This window comes from Neltuma alba, unplaced genomic scaffold, assembly GCF_004799145.2.
Source record: "Neltuma alba isolate B1F8T4 unplaced genomic scaffold, ASM479914v2 tig00007168_pilon, whole genome shotgun sequence".
Classification (NCBI taxonomy): domain Eukaryota; kingdom Viridiplantae; phylum Streptophyta; class Magnoliopsida; order Fabales; family Fabaceae; genus Neltuma; species Neltuma alba.
Window position 1 is genome coordinate 1 of NW_021634697.1, and position 14867 is coordinate 14867.

The window sequence follows — 14867 nt, forward strand, 5'->3', positions numbered from 1 at the left end:
AAACAAATATCATGTGCAAGACAACTTACCAAAGACATTAACAACAGATACAACTTTGTCTCCTGGCTTGAATCTTTTAACACCTGAACCAACCTCAATGACCTCTCCGGCTACATCAACTCCTGCGTTGGCATGGAGTATTCCCAGTTCAGTGATTTACAAAGATTGGTGGTGCAAAATTCAAATTTGTAAACCATATGGTAAGTTGAATTGACAAGCCGACAAGCCACACCAATAGTAGCTGCATATATCTGAAGCTCTCGATGCCATGTTGGATATGAAACTGTGCAGTTGTATCATGCAAGTGACATGATAACAATTACGTACTCTTGATTCCAGATATTTTACTGATCGTGTGGGGAAGTTATAGAAATGCATCTCCACTACGATATGTTTAAGTGCATTCAGAAATGAACGTAGATAGGCCATTGATGATATATTAGATGCCATTCAAAATAGCCAAAAATTCAGTTCACTGGCACAAAGTAGTCGTGATATATACAGGACAAAGGAGTTGACAGTGCAGTGGCAAATGTTACTTGAAAGGGAAATATATCACATATAAATTTCATATACTTGCTTTAGGAGATATAGATATACTCATCAGTTCCTACTGAAAGACACCTTCATGAAAATACTGCTATAAGAGTTTTGCAGTTTTGCACATATTTAAGTACAGATAAGTATCTTTTATATGAAGGTTACAGAAATGAAAAGGAAAGGTACCGGGTATATAAGGGAGCTTTCTAGGTAAAAGTGGCCACAACATGCCTTTTTGAACTTTCCAATCAAATGGATTTATACTAGATGCTTCCACTTTGATCAAAACCTCGTCTTTGTTTGGATTGGGTATAGGAGCTTGGTCATGCTGCAATAAGCATAAAGCATAAACATCAATACCATTGATAAATGGTAAAATAAACATTTCCCCGTAACATGAGTTCAAAAAAAGTGATTTTCCTGAAGCATGCAACACATGAATAGAAATGATATGTCCACCCATCCTCCATAAAATCATTCAGCCAATGAACCATGATCTATCATTGCTTCCTCAAACAGCCAATGCTTACAATAAAATCTACTAAGTTTTTATCTACAGAGATATATGGTTTCAAACACAATTAAACAAATCTCAGCAAATGCCATATGAATGATCCGAAACCAGAGAGTTTCCTTTTCTTTTTCTTTTTCTTCGTTCTTCTTTTCAATATCAAAAGGACAAGGGGCATTAGGGCGGAATACAAAATCTTGGAGCAGTGACCCCAGAGTTGCCTTTTCTTTTTCTTGTTTTCCCAGATGCATTCTGCCGTGTGAAGTTACATTTGAAATTTAGTATGACATCAACTACTGCACTAGATTCGCATGATTTGTTTTAGTTAAACTATTCAATGCAGCTATTCAATACTATACTGATGCTTGAAATTAAGCATCCAGTTTAAAACTAGCCTTATCATTGACAAAGTAAGATCTATTGAGCCATGTATGTCTGACCACCACCCCGGAGATATCCTTCAGAATACAGATACAGCAAATCAATGATCAATTATTAGATTCAAATGATGTATAAAAAATACATATGATTCTTATTCCAAAGAATCCATGGACTTTCAAAGCACTGAAATCTTCCACTCTAACATAAAAGAAGCTGGTGGAATGACAGTACAGTAAACAATTTCGGTCATTTAGTAATATCAAGTTACATCACTGATGATTTTTTTTTTTTAGTAAAAAAACGCCGACACATTAAGACTTGTATGTTCAGCCCCAAATCAAAGTTCCGCATTTCCTCCTTTTAATGAGACAAGAAAAGGAAAAGAAATTCCATTAAACATAAATTGGAAGAGAAAGAAAATGCAGCAAAGACTACAGAGAAAGCTATGAAGCTGAGAAAACCTTCAAGGCAGAAGGGCCTCCACCATACCCATGGTACCGAACCGCATGCATAAGCTTTTCCATATCCATTCCACACTTGATAGATTAAAGACTACAGTGGGAATGTCGTATTGTTTCAATAATAACGGGGAAGAACTTCGGCCAAAAATGCGAAGAACGAATCAGGAATGAAGAGAATTTAAAAAAAAAAAAACATAATAAAAATAAAATTTGCACACATGATTCCGTTTTTGTGGTGTGGTCTCCTGTGGATATCAGAGAGACCAAGTGGCGGTACATGTAACCAATTGTTATTTTCTCTTCTGTACCCAAAAAAAATTATTTTCTTTTGGTCGGAGCCAAATGACACATGTAACCAATTTTATTCTTTTTTTTTTTTTATCTCTTCTCTCTCTCTCATAAAAAAAAAAACCTATGCCAAAAAAAAAAATAGTGGGGCATTACCGCTAACAGATATATCCATGAGTCCGTATGGATTAGTAGTAAAATAAATAACTTATTTCAATTTGATTTTTAAAAAAGTTAGATTAACCAACAGGGTTATAATCTAGCGGAAGAAGCTAGTTCCTCACAACGTAGTGAACCAAGATTCGAATTCTTGCTGGGAGAGATATCCATATTTAGTGCCCAACAATATCTCAAATAGGATTGTCTCCAATAGAAGGATACCTATGCTTTAGCAAAAAAAAAGTTAGATTAGATAGAAGTTAGATTAGATAATGTGATTTATATTTAGATTTGATTTTATAAAAGTTAATTTTTAAAAGTAAAAAATTGTTTGGATTAGCTTTGTAAATAAATTGGTTTGTGAAAGTAAAATTCTTTGAATAATTATTGAAAATGCAAGTTTGTTTATAAAATAACTTAAAATGGTCTTAAATAACATTCTTTTTAGTTCAAAATATAAGCATCAAATAACTAAATCACGCAGCTCAAAAAATTAAAACATATTACCTCTAACCCTAAATATAAGTGCTGGTTAACTAATTTGAGTACATTGTAATAAATAAGTATTGTCTTTTCTAAAATATTTTTGCTAATCAAGTTTATTGGTTTGAACTGTCATTATTAGAATGACCATCTTGAAAAAAATGAATAAATATGAGAGATAAACTTGATTGGGGTTTTATATTTAGGACCAAAATAAAAGTTAAATGAGATCTTATATTAAAAGTTGAAGCTAGTATTTAATGATTTAACTAACATTCCCTATTTTGTGAACAAGATTAACTAACATATTATATTATGGAGTGTAAAGACTACTCTTATGGTCCTATAGTTCAAACAAACTAAGAAAAATTTTAAATTTTATTAACTCTTATTTAAAATTAAATAAGTTTTTAATTTTATTTTTATTTAATATAATTAAACATCATGAAAACAAAGTCAACAAATAATTAATGAAGTGTAAAATTATACATTCAAAGAAAAGTTTCTCTCTCTACAATATAAAGGAAACAATAAAATTTCTTTTCTCTTTGTCTTATAAATAAAATCTAAAGAGTAGGAATTAATTTATGCTCTCTTGGTGATTTAACTTCTCCCTATGGCCGTAAATTTTTTAAAGTAAGGCCCACATTTTTTTCTCTTCTCCTTTTCTAACATCAAAGACATCAAATTTTAGCCTTTGACTTAATTTTTTGTTATTTTGATATAAGCTTTTAGCTTTTTAAGCTATTCCAAATACCATCAAACATGCCAAAAGTGCTTTTAACCCTTAAAAGCTCTTTAAGAAGGTGTTTAGATAAAATTAAATTATGGTTTAAAAAATAGTTTCTAGAAAAAAGTTATTTTTGAGAATGGATTTTAAAAGAATAAATTTTGTAAAAAAGTGATTTTGATAAAGTAAGAGTGTTTGGATAGTCATCAATAGAAGTATTTTTTACATATATAAATTATTAAAAAAGACATAAGTTAATATGATAATTACATAAAAGATAGATTTTAGAATATATTTTTATTTGAAGTAATAAATTTGTTAATAATATATTTTTTGCCAACATAATAAATAATATATAAAAATATAATTAATAAATAATTAATATGTGTATATATATTTCTAAATATAAGATTAAATGTTTTTAGAAAAATGATTTTTTTTGCCAACAGAAAAATATTATTTTACCTTAAAGATTTTAAATATGAAACCCCATAATATTTTTTTTTCACAACTAGCTTTTTTTTAACAATATACTAATTCTGGTCTTTAATATAAGAGCTATTTTGATATTCAATTTGCTCTTAAATATAAAATCTCGATACATTTTATTTATCATATTTATCTATTTTTTTCAAAGTAGTCCTTGTAGTTGTTACACATATTAAATCTTTTATTGAATGGTACTTCTAACAAATACACATGAATAGAAAGAGTATTTTAGGAAAAATAACATCTATTTATTACAAATAGCTAATTTAATTAATTTTTTTAATATATTCAAATTAATCAACAAGTTGTTATATTAAGGATTTGAGATAGTATTACAATGTAGGAAGGAAAAAAAAAAGAATCACATTTTTTAAAAACCAACATTTTTTGGCTTTTCATAAAACAATGATTTTGGAGGCCAAAAACCTTGGTTTTGGACCAAACCAAGGTTTTCTAAAAAATTTGCCCGCTTGGATAATGTCTAGCCAAAACCATGGTTTGGAGTCAAAAAGCTTTTTTTTTTTTAAATTGTCAAACACCTCCTAAAATGCCACTCAAACATTGCTCTAACTACGAGGGTGTTTGGATAACCTTAAAAGTGTTTTTTAAAAACTTTTTTTTTAAAATCGAAATAAACTCTTTTGCATATTTACTTTATATATTGTGAAAACACTTTTAAAATTATGATTTTGTTTCTGTCCAAACACTTATATCTATTTTCGCACTATGCTTATTGTCTTTTTTTTTTTTTTTTGCGAAAGACAAATTTATTCAACCAGTAAAAAAAGTATAAGAAAAGACAAGCCTGTTAAATTTATTCAATTAGAGCAAAACACAATTGCCCCAATACGACCAGACAAATTTACCTATTATAATATTAAAAAAGAGTGTCAGCTATCATAATAAAATACCGGGAGAAAAATAACCATAATGATTCAAAAAAAGATCTAAAATCCCATTGCCGTTAAACAGGGTAATGTTGTTAAAAAAAACTTTTTAACTAAAAATGATGATGTGGAGGCAAATATGGCAGAATAGTATCTGAGTTGGACAAGAAATAAAACAATTGTAAAAATTCTTCCTCCCCTTCACAATCGTCGCCTTCCCGCCAGTAGAGAATCATCGTCATCATCAACCCCGTCCATTTTGTCCTGCTCCTTCCACCAAAAAAATTAATCAAACAAAAAAAACCCAAAAAAGAATCATACATTATCTAGATGTTAACCATCTTACCAAAAAACCGCAAATCACAAGTCACAAGTAATCAAGTATTTAAAAGGATGAGAAGTAGAAGAAGATTGGAAAACACGAAATCAGAACAAAGAACAAAATCAGAAACTGTGAAGAACCATGGTAATCATCATTGACCATTATTACTCAAACCAATATCATCAGTGAAGAATCATGAGAGTAAATCATCAACATCAAGCACAATGTAATCCAACTCAGAAACAGTTATTCTCAACAATATCAAACACGCATAACCAATCTTTCAAAGACAAACAACTATCATGAGAAGGAAAAAAAATTGAAGACCTATAGATGAGGAATCAAAGACAATTTGATGCCATGCGAGAGGAAGAAGAACAACAAGATCTATGAAATGATCTGCAAAAATCGATGACCCATATCTGAGAAATTGCGAGCTTCAGGCTATTCAATCAAACGGACAATCTCGTCGTAAGAGAGAATGCAACAAAAGATGGCAGTGCCGGCGATGAGATGGGAAATAAAAAATGTAAGAGAGAGAAGGAAAAAGGAAATATGTGACAGTCTTCACGGGTAAGCTGGGAAATGTTATCCTGGGTAAGCTGACTAAGGAGTTTGTTGAGATTGCAAGAAGGTGCGGTGCCGACATTCATGGCTTCCAGATTCCGGCAAGTGTGTGTCCAATTTTGGGAAAGAGAAAAGGCGAAGAAGAGAGGTAAGGAGATCGAGCGAGAAATAAAAGGAAAAAGTGAGGGTGCTGTGACAGCATTTGAGAGGACTAGAAGTGAGTAATGGAGGAGAGAGAGGGATGGGTCCACAATATTAGTGCATCCTAAGCTACCATGTAATGCTTTGACAGAGATAGGATAGGTGTGTGAGATTGAATTGACCAAGATGGGAGCTTACATGGCAAAGTATTTGACAAGTGTATGTTTGGTAGGACCCCATACAAAAACAAAAAAAACAGACGTTAAGGACACTTAACGAGAATGACATTTTTAATCTGTTTTAAAAAGTTGATAAGTATTTTTTCTCCTAATATTTTAATATGGTGTCTAGTACTTTTTCTGATATTATAATAAGTAAATTTACCCTTTTATCCAAAAAAATATGAGCAATAAACACCAACAGAAATGCATCCATGCGCCTCGCATTCCCTAACCCATACTTGAGTGCACTAATCTTTGACAATCTGCAGACGAAGAAGAGAAGTCGCTTTAGCCCTAGCTCTTACTAAAGGAACAAAAAACAAATTACACACATCTCAAATAACATAATTTATTAATTTAAGATCTCTTAAAATCTTAAAGTAAATAGAAGGTCCCATGAGACTTGAGATTAATATATTCTGAATAAAAAATTACATCATTGTTTCTATCTTGGTTGACAAGCTCATAGGCATGGATCAACAAGTTAATGTGAAGTTATTGACAAGTCAGAGGTTGTCAATTGACAACTAAATTATGGGATAATATAACCTCCATATAGGATCAAATTATTACAAAAGAGTATTATAAGGTTAGTTTGACGTTCTACCTTGTTCTACCTTGTGTATTGATTAGTTTTCTTGAGTTTTATGGTTGAAATTGGTGGTTTCTCCTTGGTATGGATGGTGGCCGAATTGTGTTAAGGTTAGGGGAGAAAGAATATGATGTTAAACCTAGGTTAAATGCAAGGATTACAAGTTGTTTCAAGTGGTATTACATGATTATGGAATGAAACTCATGTTAAGGAACCTACACACTATGTTTCAGCCAAACAGTGATTTTACCCTTGGATGAAATTTTGCATATTTTGATACTTTCATTGGCTTTAAAATGAAGTTTTATGTAGGGTAAACCTAAGCCATAAGCATTGGAATGCATTAAAAGGAAATTAGATATTGAAGGGCCATAACTACTACCTCTAGGCCAAATAAAGATCAAAAGGGAGGAAATGTGTTTTTAAAAGTTCAAACTCATATTTGGATTCTATATAAAAAATTATGTAGGAGTGACCTAATGGGATAATTCTTAGGTTGTTGGAAAACAATTCCAAAAATTCAAGAACAAAGGGGTTAAGGGTTTCTTAAATTCCAGGTTATGTGTGTGTAGCACAGTTGTGATGTGTAGCTACCCCTTTTTAAATGTGATTTTAGGCTTTGACATTTGTGAAAGAGAGAACTAAGATCAAGAGACAAGGAAAGCATTGGAAGAAATGTAGCAAGATTTAATTAACTTTAATGTTGATTATTGTATTGATTGCTACGCAATTTCATGTGCTATTATGTGGTTGAGCTAAATGATGTATGATGATGATGAATGTGTAGCTATACTCCTTGCTTTAAGTGTCTTGGCTATTACATGTTAGAGTGCTACATGTATAAGGTCAAGTAGTTCCTTATTAATAGCAAGAGGTTGGAATGCTTGCAATTGATGCGTGCTTGATATTATAATTGATTCTCTCTTGCTACTAGGACTTCTTTGAAATCTCATTTCTTCCAAATATAACTCTTTTCCATAGGGGCTAAACCATCAAGGAGAAAGGAGTAATTGGAGAAAGCTTATGTTATATGCATGTTGAATTATGGTTTCATTTTTGGAATTTGTATTGAAGTTCATGGTACTGTAACTCTATTAAGGCAGCAAGTTCGTGATTCTATTTTGAATATGTTATCTGCCTTGGATGATTGTAATATTTTGTATGATTAAAGTAAACTCCATGAGCTTCAGATTGATAGGTATCACGTTTTAAATAGATATGTGTATGATTTTTGGTGATTTTTCCAAGTTAGGGTTAAGAATCTGGAAAACAGTTTTTACCAATTGGAATAATGGTAACTTTTATAAAAATTTGGCACTGATCCATAACAATTTGGGTTATGAGATTATTTTTTCTTGAAATAGAATTCAAATAGATTTCCATAGAACTTAAAATTACTCTGTTTTTATTTTTGTAGAATTAGTTACGAATTTTCAAAGTTGGACAGAAAAATTTGGAATTTCCATGAATAGTGATTTTCTGAAATTAAATATCCAAGTTACATATTTTTGAGTTTAAGGCCATCCAAAGTGGTTATAAATGGCTCTAATTAGACTCTAAGATATACTAGAAGTAAGATGTAACATTTTTGGTACCAGGGTTTTGGCATAGGAAAGAATACTTGTAACATCCTAAGTCTTATCGGGTTTTAATAGCCTCTTTTGGGTTGATTTTGAGGATAGATTAGTGATTTAATCTTGATCTTGGTGTTTGGGTTGGATTTGAGGTTTGTTGAGGAATAGGTGAACGTACCCCTCTCAGGGTATGTTCGCCGCGGCGAAGTTTACTTCGCCGCGGCGCACCGGGAGTTTCAGAGGGGAGTGTCTTCTCGGGAAGGTTTGGCCGCGGCGAAGTCTAGGGGACGCCGCGGCGAAGTTACTCAGGTGAGCGAGGCTTCCCTTTCGGGAAGGTTTCGCCGCGGCGAAGGTAAGGGCACGCCGCGACGAAGTTCTTCTGGGCGAGCGAGAGTTTCCCCTCGGGAAGCTTTCGCCGCGGCGAAGATTGGGGTTCGCCGCGGCGAAGTCAGGTTTTTCAGGCGACTAATTCCTCTCGGGATTAGTTCGCCGCGGCGAAGATGGAGTTCGCCGCGGCGAAAGGTCGCGAATCTATATATTCGCGAGAGCAGTCAGCGTGCGAAAAATAAGAAAATCTGAGGAGGAGAGAGGAGCTCTGCTAGGGTTTCGTGGAGGAGGCTTGAGAAAGGCATTTCTAAGGATCCATTACCTCAAGTAAGTGATTTTAACCTCTAATCTTCTTTCTTTCTTAGAATTACTTGGAATTTCTGAGGATTTTTAGTGGAACTCTAGGTTTTTCTAAGTTATGATGGAACTGAGGTTTCTGACCGATTGTTTTGGGTTTAATTGATTGCATTGGGTTAGTTTAAGTATTTAATCGGTGTAGTTTTCTTGGATTTAAAGAATCTTGAGTTTTGGAGTTAGGGTTTATGGAATTGGATGATTTGGGATTGAGGATGATAATGTAGAGATTGAATTTGAGTTTTGTGAATTGGGTTATGTTAAGGAGGGTTAAATTGGAGGTTTAATCGGTTTAGAATTGTTGTTGGAACCTTAATTGCTCAAATGAGATGTTGGAGGTCGAATGCCTATAGTGGGTCCTTGAGGTTTGAACTCTAATTCATGCTTGGAAGGAGACTTGATGTTTTAATAGACTTTGAGGACTTTGGAGTGTTGTTTTGATAGTTATACCCTTTGAGTTGGGTAGAGTTTTGATGGGAGATAGGAATTTTGTGTCCCCAAGTGTTGTTTTGGCCACATTATTAGTTTGAAAGCTAATATATGATGGTTGTGTGTTTGTGTGCTTGTGTAGACTGGTTGTGAGTCTTGGTGGTGCACGGGGCCACATCATTGGTTTGTTATTCCTTGCTCAGGCGAGAGGTAACCACTTTCCAATCCTTAGTACTTGCTTCTGTGGTATTGTGAGTAGAGTTATGTTTTGTGCTCTAAATAGGAATTATGTTCGAACCGTATGTTGTGTATAAAAAGAAAACCGTCTTGTGGGGGTTTTGACTAATGATGAATGAATTCTTGAATTGTGAAAGATATGCCACTAATGAGGTTAATTGTGAAATGAATATCACTATTTGATTATGATTTGAGCATGATGCATTGATTGGGAAATTGGTGAGAGTTGTTTGTTACTACCACGTGGTAAGGCCTCCATTAATGCATGATGGTTGGCTCTTTACGTCCCCCATAGTGAGGGATAGGCCTTCGGGCTCATTACGTCCCCCAGAGTGAGGGATAGGCCTTTATGGCTCCTTACGTCCCCATAGTGAGGGATAGGCCTTCGGGCTCATTACGTCCCCCAGAGTGAGGGATAGGCCTTTATGGCTCCTTACGTCCCCCATAGTGAGGGATAGGCCGGGTTCGGCTCCTGAAAATCCCCCAAAGTGAGGGATTTGGTTGATGGGATTGCATCATTGCACTTGCATGAATTTATGTTGTGGCTATCATTATGTATTATTTGTGAACTGCCCCACTTGACACCTCACGAGCACCTATTTAGTAGTACCTAGTATTGGAAAGGTTGGTTACTGGGACTTTGTCTCACCCCGTGGTTTACAATGTTTTCAGGAGAAGGTTCTAGGCGAGCACCTTCGGGAAGAGACGCAGAGGCTTGAGCTGGGTTAGCTTTAGGCCTCTAGCTTTATTATGTATCGATAGTTGTATATTGCCACAGCTAGGGTTTTCTTGAAATATTTTGATTTTCCGGCCTTATTGTAAACTGGAGAATATATTACCTACTCGTTTTGTTGGCCGGAGGCCGTTCCTATTACTTTATGAAACTTTGTTATTCGTGCTTGAGATCAATTGGAAAGGGGCTGATTTTTGAGGTATGTCGTTACCCGGGCCGGAGGCCCGGAGGCCCAGTGATTGTGATTGTATGATGATAGTTGCATGCAACTGCGTTTGAGAGGGAACCAAGTTTTAAATGTAAATTTTCTAAAATTACGCAACCTCTTTCTATTATGGTAGTTGATGTACATTTTTCCTTTTTCTACCATAGTAGTGGTGTTATGATGAGATTATAATGTATTGAGGTTAGGGGTTTTACAATACTCAACTTAGTTAACTTGTTGGTGGTTATGTGATTATAGAGAAATTGTTATGTTAAGTAAATTTTCACAGGATGAAAAACACTATGGATTAGGATGCTAGGTCCAAGGGATCAATAAATCAGGGAGAGATACCCTACAGAGGTAAGCTTATGATGATAAAGAAGGAGGACCTGGCTGACTGGATGAGGAATGCTAGCCTAGGGCACTCGTTTGTAGGGTCTAATATAGATCTGAAGTATTGGAAAGAGTTAGTATAACACCCTAGGTATGGTGTTTTGGTAGAACCTGTGATTGGTTGGATTCAGCCACCAAGCGTTTATAGGTTTGACTTTCCTGAGCCTAGTCAGCCTATTGTCCCAAACCCTCATCTGAATGACATACATAGCCCTAATTACTGTACCCCCAGCACCTACAGCACTAGTAGTACTTGTCCATGATTTATAAGGGGTTAGGTGACTAATTTAGAAGGAACTTGGCTAAATATGAATGTGGTAGTTAGAAGAGCATCTCCCTAATATGAGATTGGAAGCTCAGCTTGTGCCATCATTGATCTAACCATATCAAGGAGAGTTTTGTTTCTCTTTTTAGCAACTCTGTTTTGTTGAGGAGTGCTGAGAATTGTTAGTTGCCTAACAATGTCCTTTCTTCATAGAGCTCTTTGAACTGATCAGAGAGGTATTCTCTATCTCGGTCAGTTCTACCTTAGAACCTAGCTGATTTTCTACTAGATTGAGATATTTTCTAAAGCACTCTAATACCTCAGATTTGTGGGAAATCAGGTAAGTATAGCCATATCGAGAAGAATCATCAATGAAGGTAATACAATACCATACTCCATGATGTGCCCTTATACTCATTAGTCTACAAATATCAAAGTGTACCAGTTCAAGAGAGTGGTTAGCCTCGGTCACCTTTTCAAAAGGTTTCCTTGTGCTCTTGCTAGGCAGGCAATATTCATATAGAGACATTTCCTTTGTAAACACATTTTCTTACAAACCCTCTTTTACTAGTTTGGTCATGCGTTCTTGACCAATGTGTCCTAATCTAGCGTGCCATATATCGTAATTGATATTGAAAAAAAGTGCATAGCAAGAACTAGAATTAAAATTGTCATTCAAATTCTCTAAAACAACGAAACCATCCGAAACATAACCAGAAACTAAAAAATTGGTCCTATATAAAATGTCTACGATGAAATGATAGAAAAAGACATTGAAATGAAATTTAACTAAGAAAATAACAAACACAAGATTTTGCCAGATTTTTAGAGCATAGAGGACATTCTACAGGACTAGGCTTTTTCCTCCATGCAGGGTCAACTCACAAGTGCCGATCCCTTTGACTTCTACTCTTGCGTTGTTCCCAATATAAAGTCATCTACTTCTTGCTGGTAATTGATGAAATTCTGTGAAGTTGCCATGATCCTTGCTCATGTGGCCTATTGTCCCTGAGTCTATAGTTTCAGTAATAAACGCAGTGTTAGAAATATAAGAGAAATGTATTAAATCTAAATCCAATACCTTTTTCTACTCAGGGCAGTCCTTGGTATAATGCCTCTTTTGTTGGCAAGCATAGCATTTGATGGCTGCTATGTTATGCTTATTTGCAGATTTTTTGCTTTCTTGAAGGAATTCTTTCCTTTCTTCACTTTAGGGCCACGTTTCTTATTTTGAGAGCCTGTGATCCTCTTGGATTGGTTTTGGGAGGTTGACCCTCCCTTTCCTTTAGTTAAATATGCCTTATTGACAGGTTTCATAGTATCTATTTGGTCATCTTCCAGTTAGAGGTGGCGAGCTATATTACCAAAGGTTTTTATACTCTTGTTATGAGTAATGGTATGCTTCATGGTGTCCCAACTAGCTGGTAGAGATCTCATGACAGCTTGAATCTGTTGCTCATCAAATAAGGTGCCTTTGGCTTTCTTAATCTTGCTTATCAAGTTTTGCATTGCCCTTAGGTGATGCCTTATGGGAGTGTTAGGACCTAGCTTGAAATTGTCAAGTTTGATGATGAGTCTCCTAAGCCTTACAGCAAAGGTACTGTCAAACCAGATTTCAATGCCGCCCACATGGCAGAGGCGGAGGGGTGTGTTTTGAATTGCACCAAAACATTGTTAGTCATGGCACTTAGCATAGTAATTCTGGCAATGGTGTTCCTTCTTTTCTAGGCCGCGTATCAGTCCTAGTCCCTTCATGATGCATTGGCCTTAGGCTCTGGAAGAAAAGTTGTCAACACATTAGTGACTTCTTGTTCTTTGAGGACATATGATATCTTACGACGCCACATGCTATAATTGTCTTCATTCCGATCAGCTATGATGGACTTGATTCCTCTTTGAGACATTGTACTGTCATATAGACAATAATGCATTTTAGTAGGTCATAGACCGCCTAGGTGCAAGTCTTGCCATTTTCATGATCAGGAGACAACTAAGTTGGCTCCCATTCCATTACTCCTAGTTTACCTCTCACCTTTTTTATCTTTGACTTTCCTTGAACATATCCCCAATTTTGAGTTTTCCTCATGAAACTTTCACTCAAATAAAGCATTTATAACAAAGAAATTTTTTGTTAACGAAGCATAAATATTTACAAAATTTGGATAACCCAAAATTAAAATTGAAAAGAGTAAACATGAAATGGAAGACAAAAAAAAACACGAACCAAAACTCATTCGTTCATGATGTCTTTTATCATTGGTTCCCTCACACTCTCTTCAATGTCTTTCTAGCATCTACAAAGGCTTTGTTTGAAAAATCATTCGCTAAATATGTGCCCTCTCCTAGCCAGTTCCTCTCTATATTGGATTACAACGTTTTGCAAAAAAGAATGCATCTTGCTCCTTAGTAATTTGTTTAGCATAATATCTCAATTTTGAAGATAGACATTTTTGATGTTGTATTCATCAGCATTCTTTTATGCTATTTGTTCAATCAGATTTATGTCCTTAGGTTTGCAAACTTCTTCCTCTTGCCAGTTAGGAACACATTTCCTTTTACCATTGCTCCCCTCAGGTACATTAGAGCTCACTTGTGATAGAGGCGTTTTTCTTTTATTAGTACTTGTTTCCAGCACAATTACTTGAATACTTTGGAGCATCAAAAAGAGGAGAATAACGTGGTGGCAATATTTCTAAAGATGGGTTATAATATGAGGTTGCCATATTTTTTCCTAAACCAAAAAAAATTTTAAGTTAAAAAAAATTTATTTGCATTTTTTCGTACAAAAAATGTCACCAAAAATAAGCACATAACATATCAATTTGTAGGTTATGATTTTAGAATTTTTTAGGCAAAACAGGATCCAAAAATGTGTTATCATGCTCCTACACTTGCCCCTAGAAGCCCTCCTTTAAAAAAAATTTCAAAAAATAAAAGAGGAGAGGGTTGGCCATTCTCGGCCTCGGCGCATGGCACCCATGCATTGTTGCGTAGATTCCTTACAACTTGAGGAGTCCAATTATGTGCTCATTATGACCTAAAGGGCCCTGGGTAGGCTTTATGTGCCCACATGGCACGTCTAAAAAAATTTTTTTTTTAAATTCCCGCTAATAAAAATTTTTTTTTGGTGGTTAGGTCGGTCCACCGAGCTAACTCCAGGAGAGATCTGGGTCAAATTGACTTGGGACGTAGCGTTTCACTTAAAGTGAAAAGTTGCGTCTTGGCCAGCCAAAACGACGTCGTTTTGGCTAGTCAGGTCATCCCTGACCTCTAGCCGGTTTGCCTTAGACTCGATTGGAGCTCCAACAAGTCTGTCATGACTCGCTAACTTCGGTCCTCCATAACCTTTACCTTTAATCTCCGTTTTATGCATTTTAGTTGTCTATGAAATCGTCTTTTCATGTTCTACAACCCTATAACTTCATTTTCATTAAAAAAAAAAATCATGTTTTTAAAGACCCAAAAACTGGTTTATTCAGCTGAATGATGAAGCTATTGAAAAAAGGATTTTATCACGTTTTTTAATCTTATGGCAATGCAGACAGTGTTTTCATGTTTCAGATAGAAAATCATAGTGG

General features: G+C 34.9%; 1 protein-coding gene across 1 annotated transcript; it reads right to left on the reverse strand.

The window, feature by feature from the left end:
• Positions 1–29: 29 nt before the first annotated feature.
• On the reverse strand, positions 30–2027 carry LOC114751956 (quinone-oxidoreductase homolog, chloroplastic-like; the record flags this gene model as incomplete). The annotated part of the gene is made up of 3 exons (XM_028940662.1): positions 1894–2027; positions 727–868; positions 30–122 (listed from the first exon to the last, which is right to left on the reverse strand). Coding segments are annotated over exons 1-3 (304 nt in total), but the record flags the coding sequence as incomplete, so codon positions are not given.
• Positions 2028–14867: the final 12840 nt, after the last annotated feature.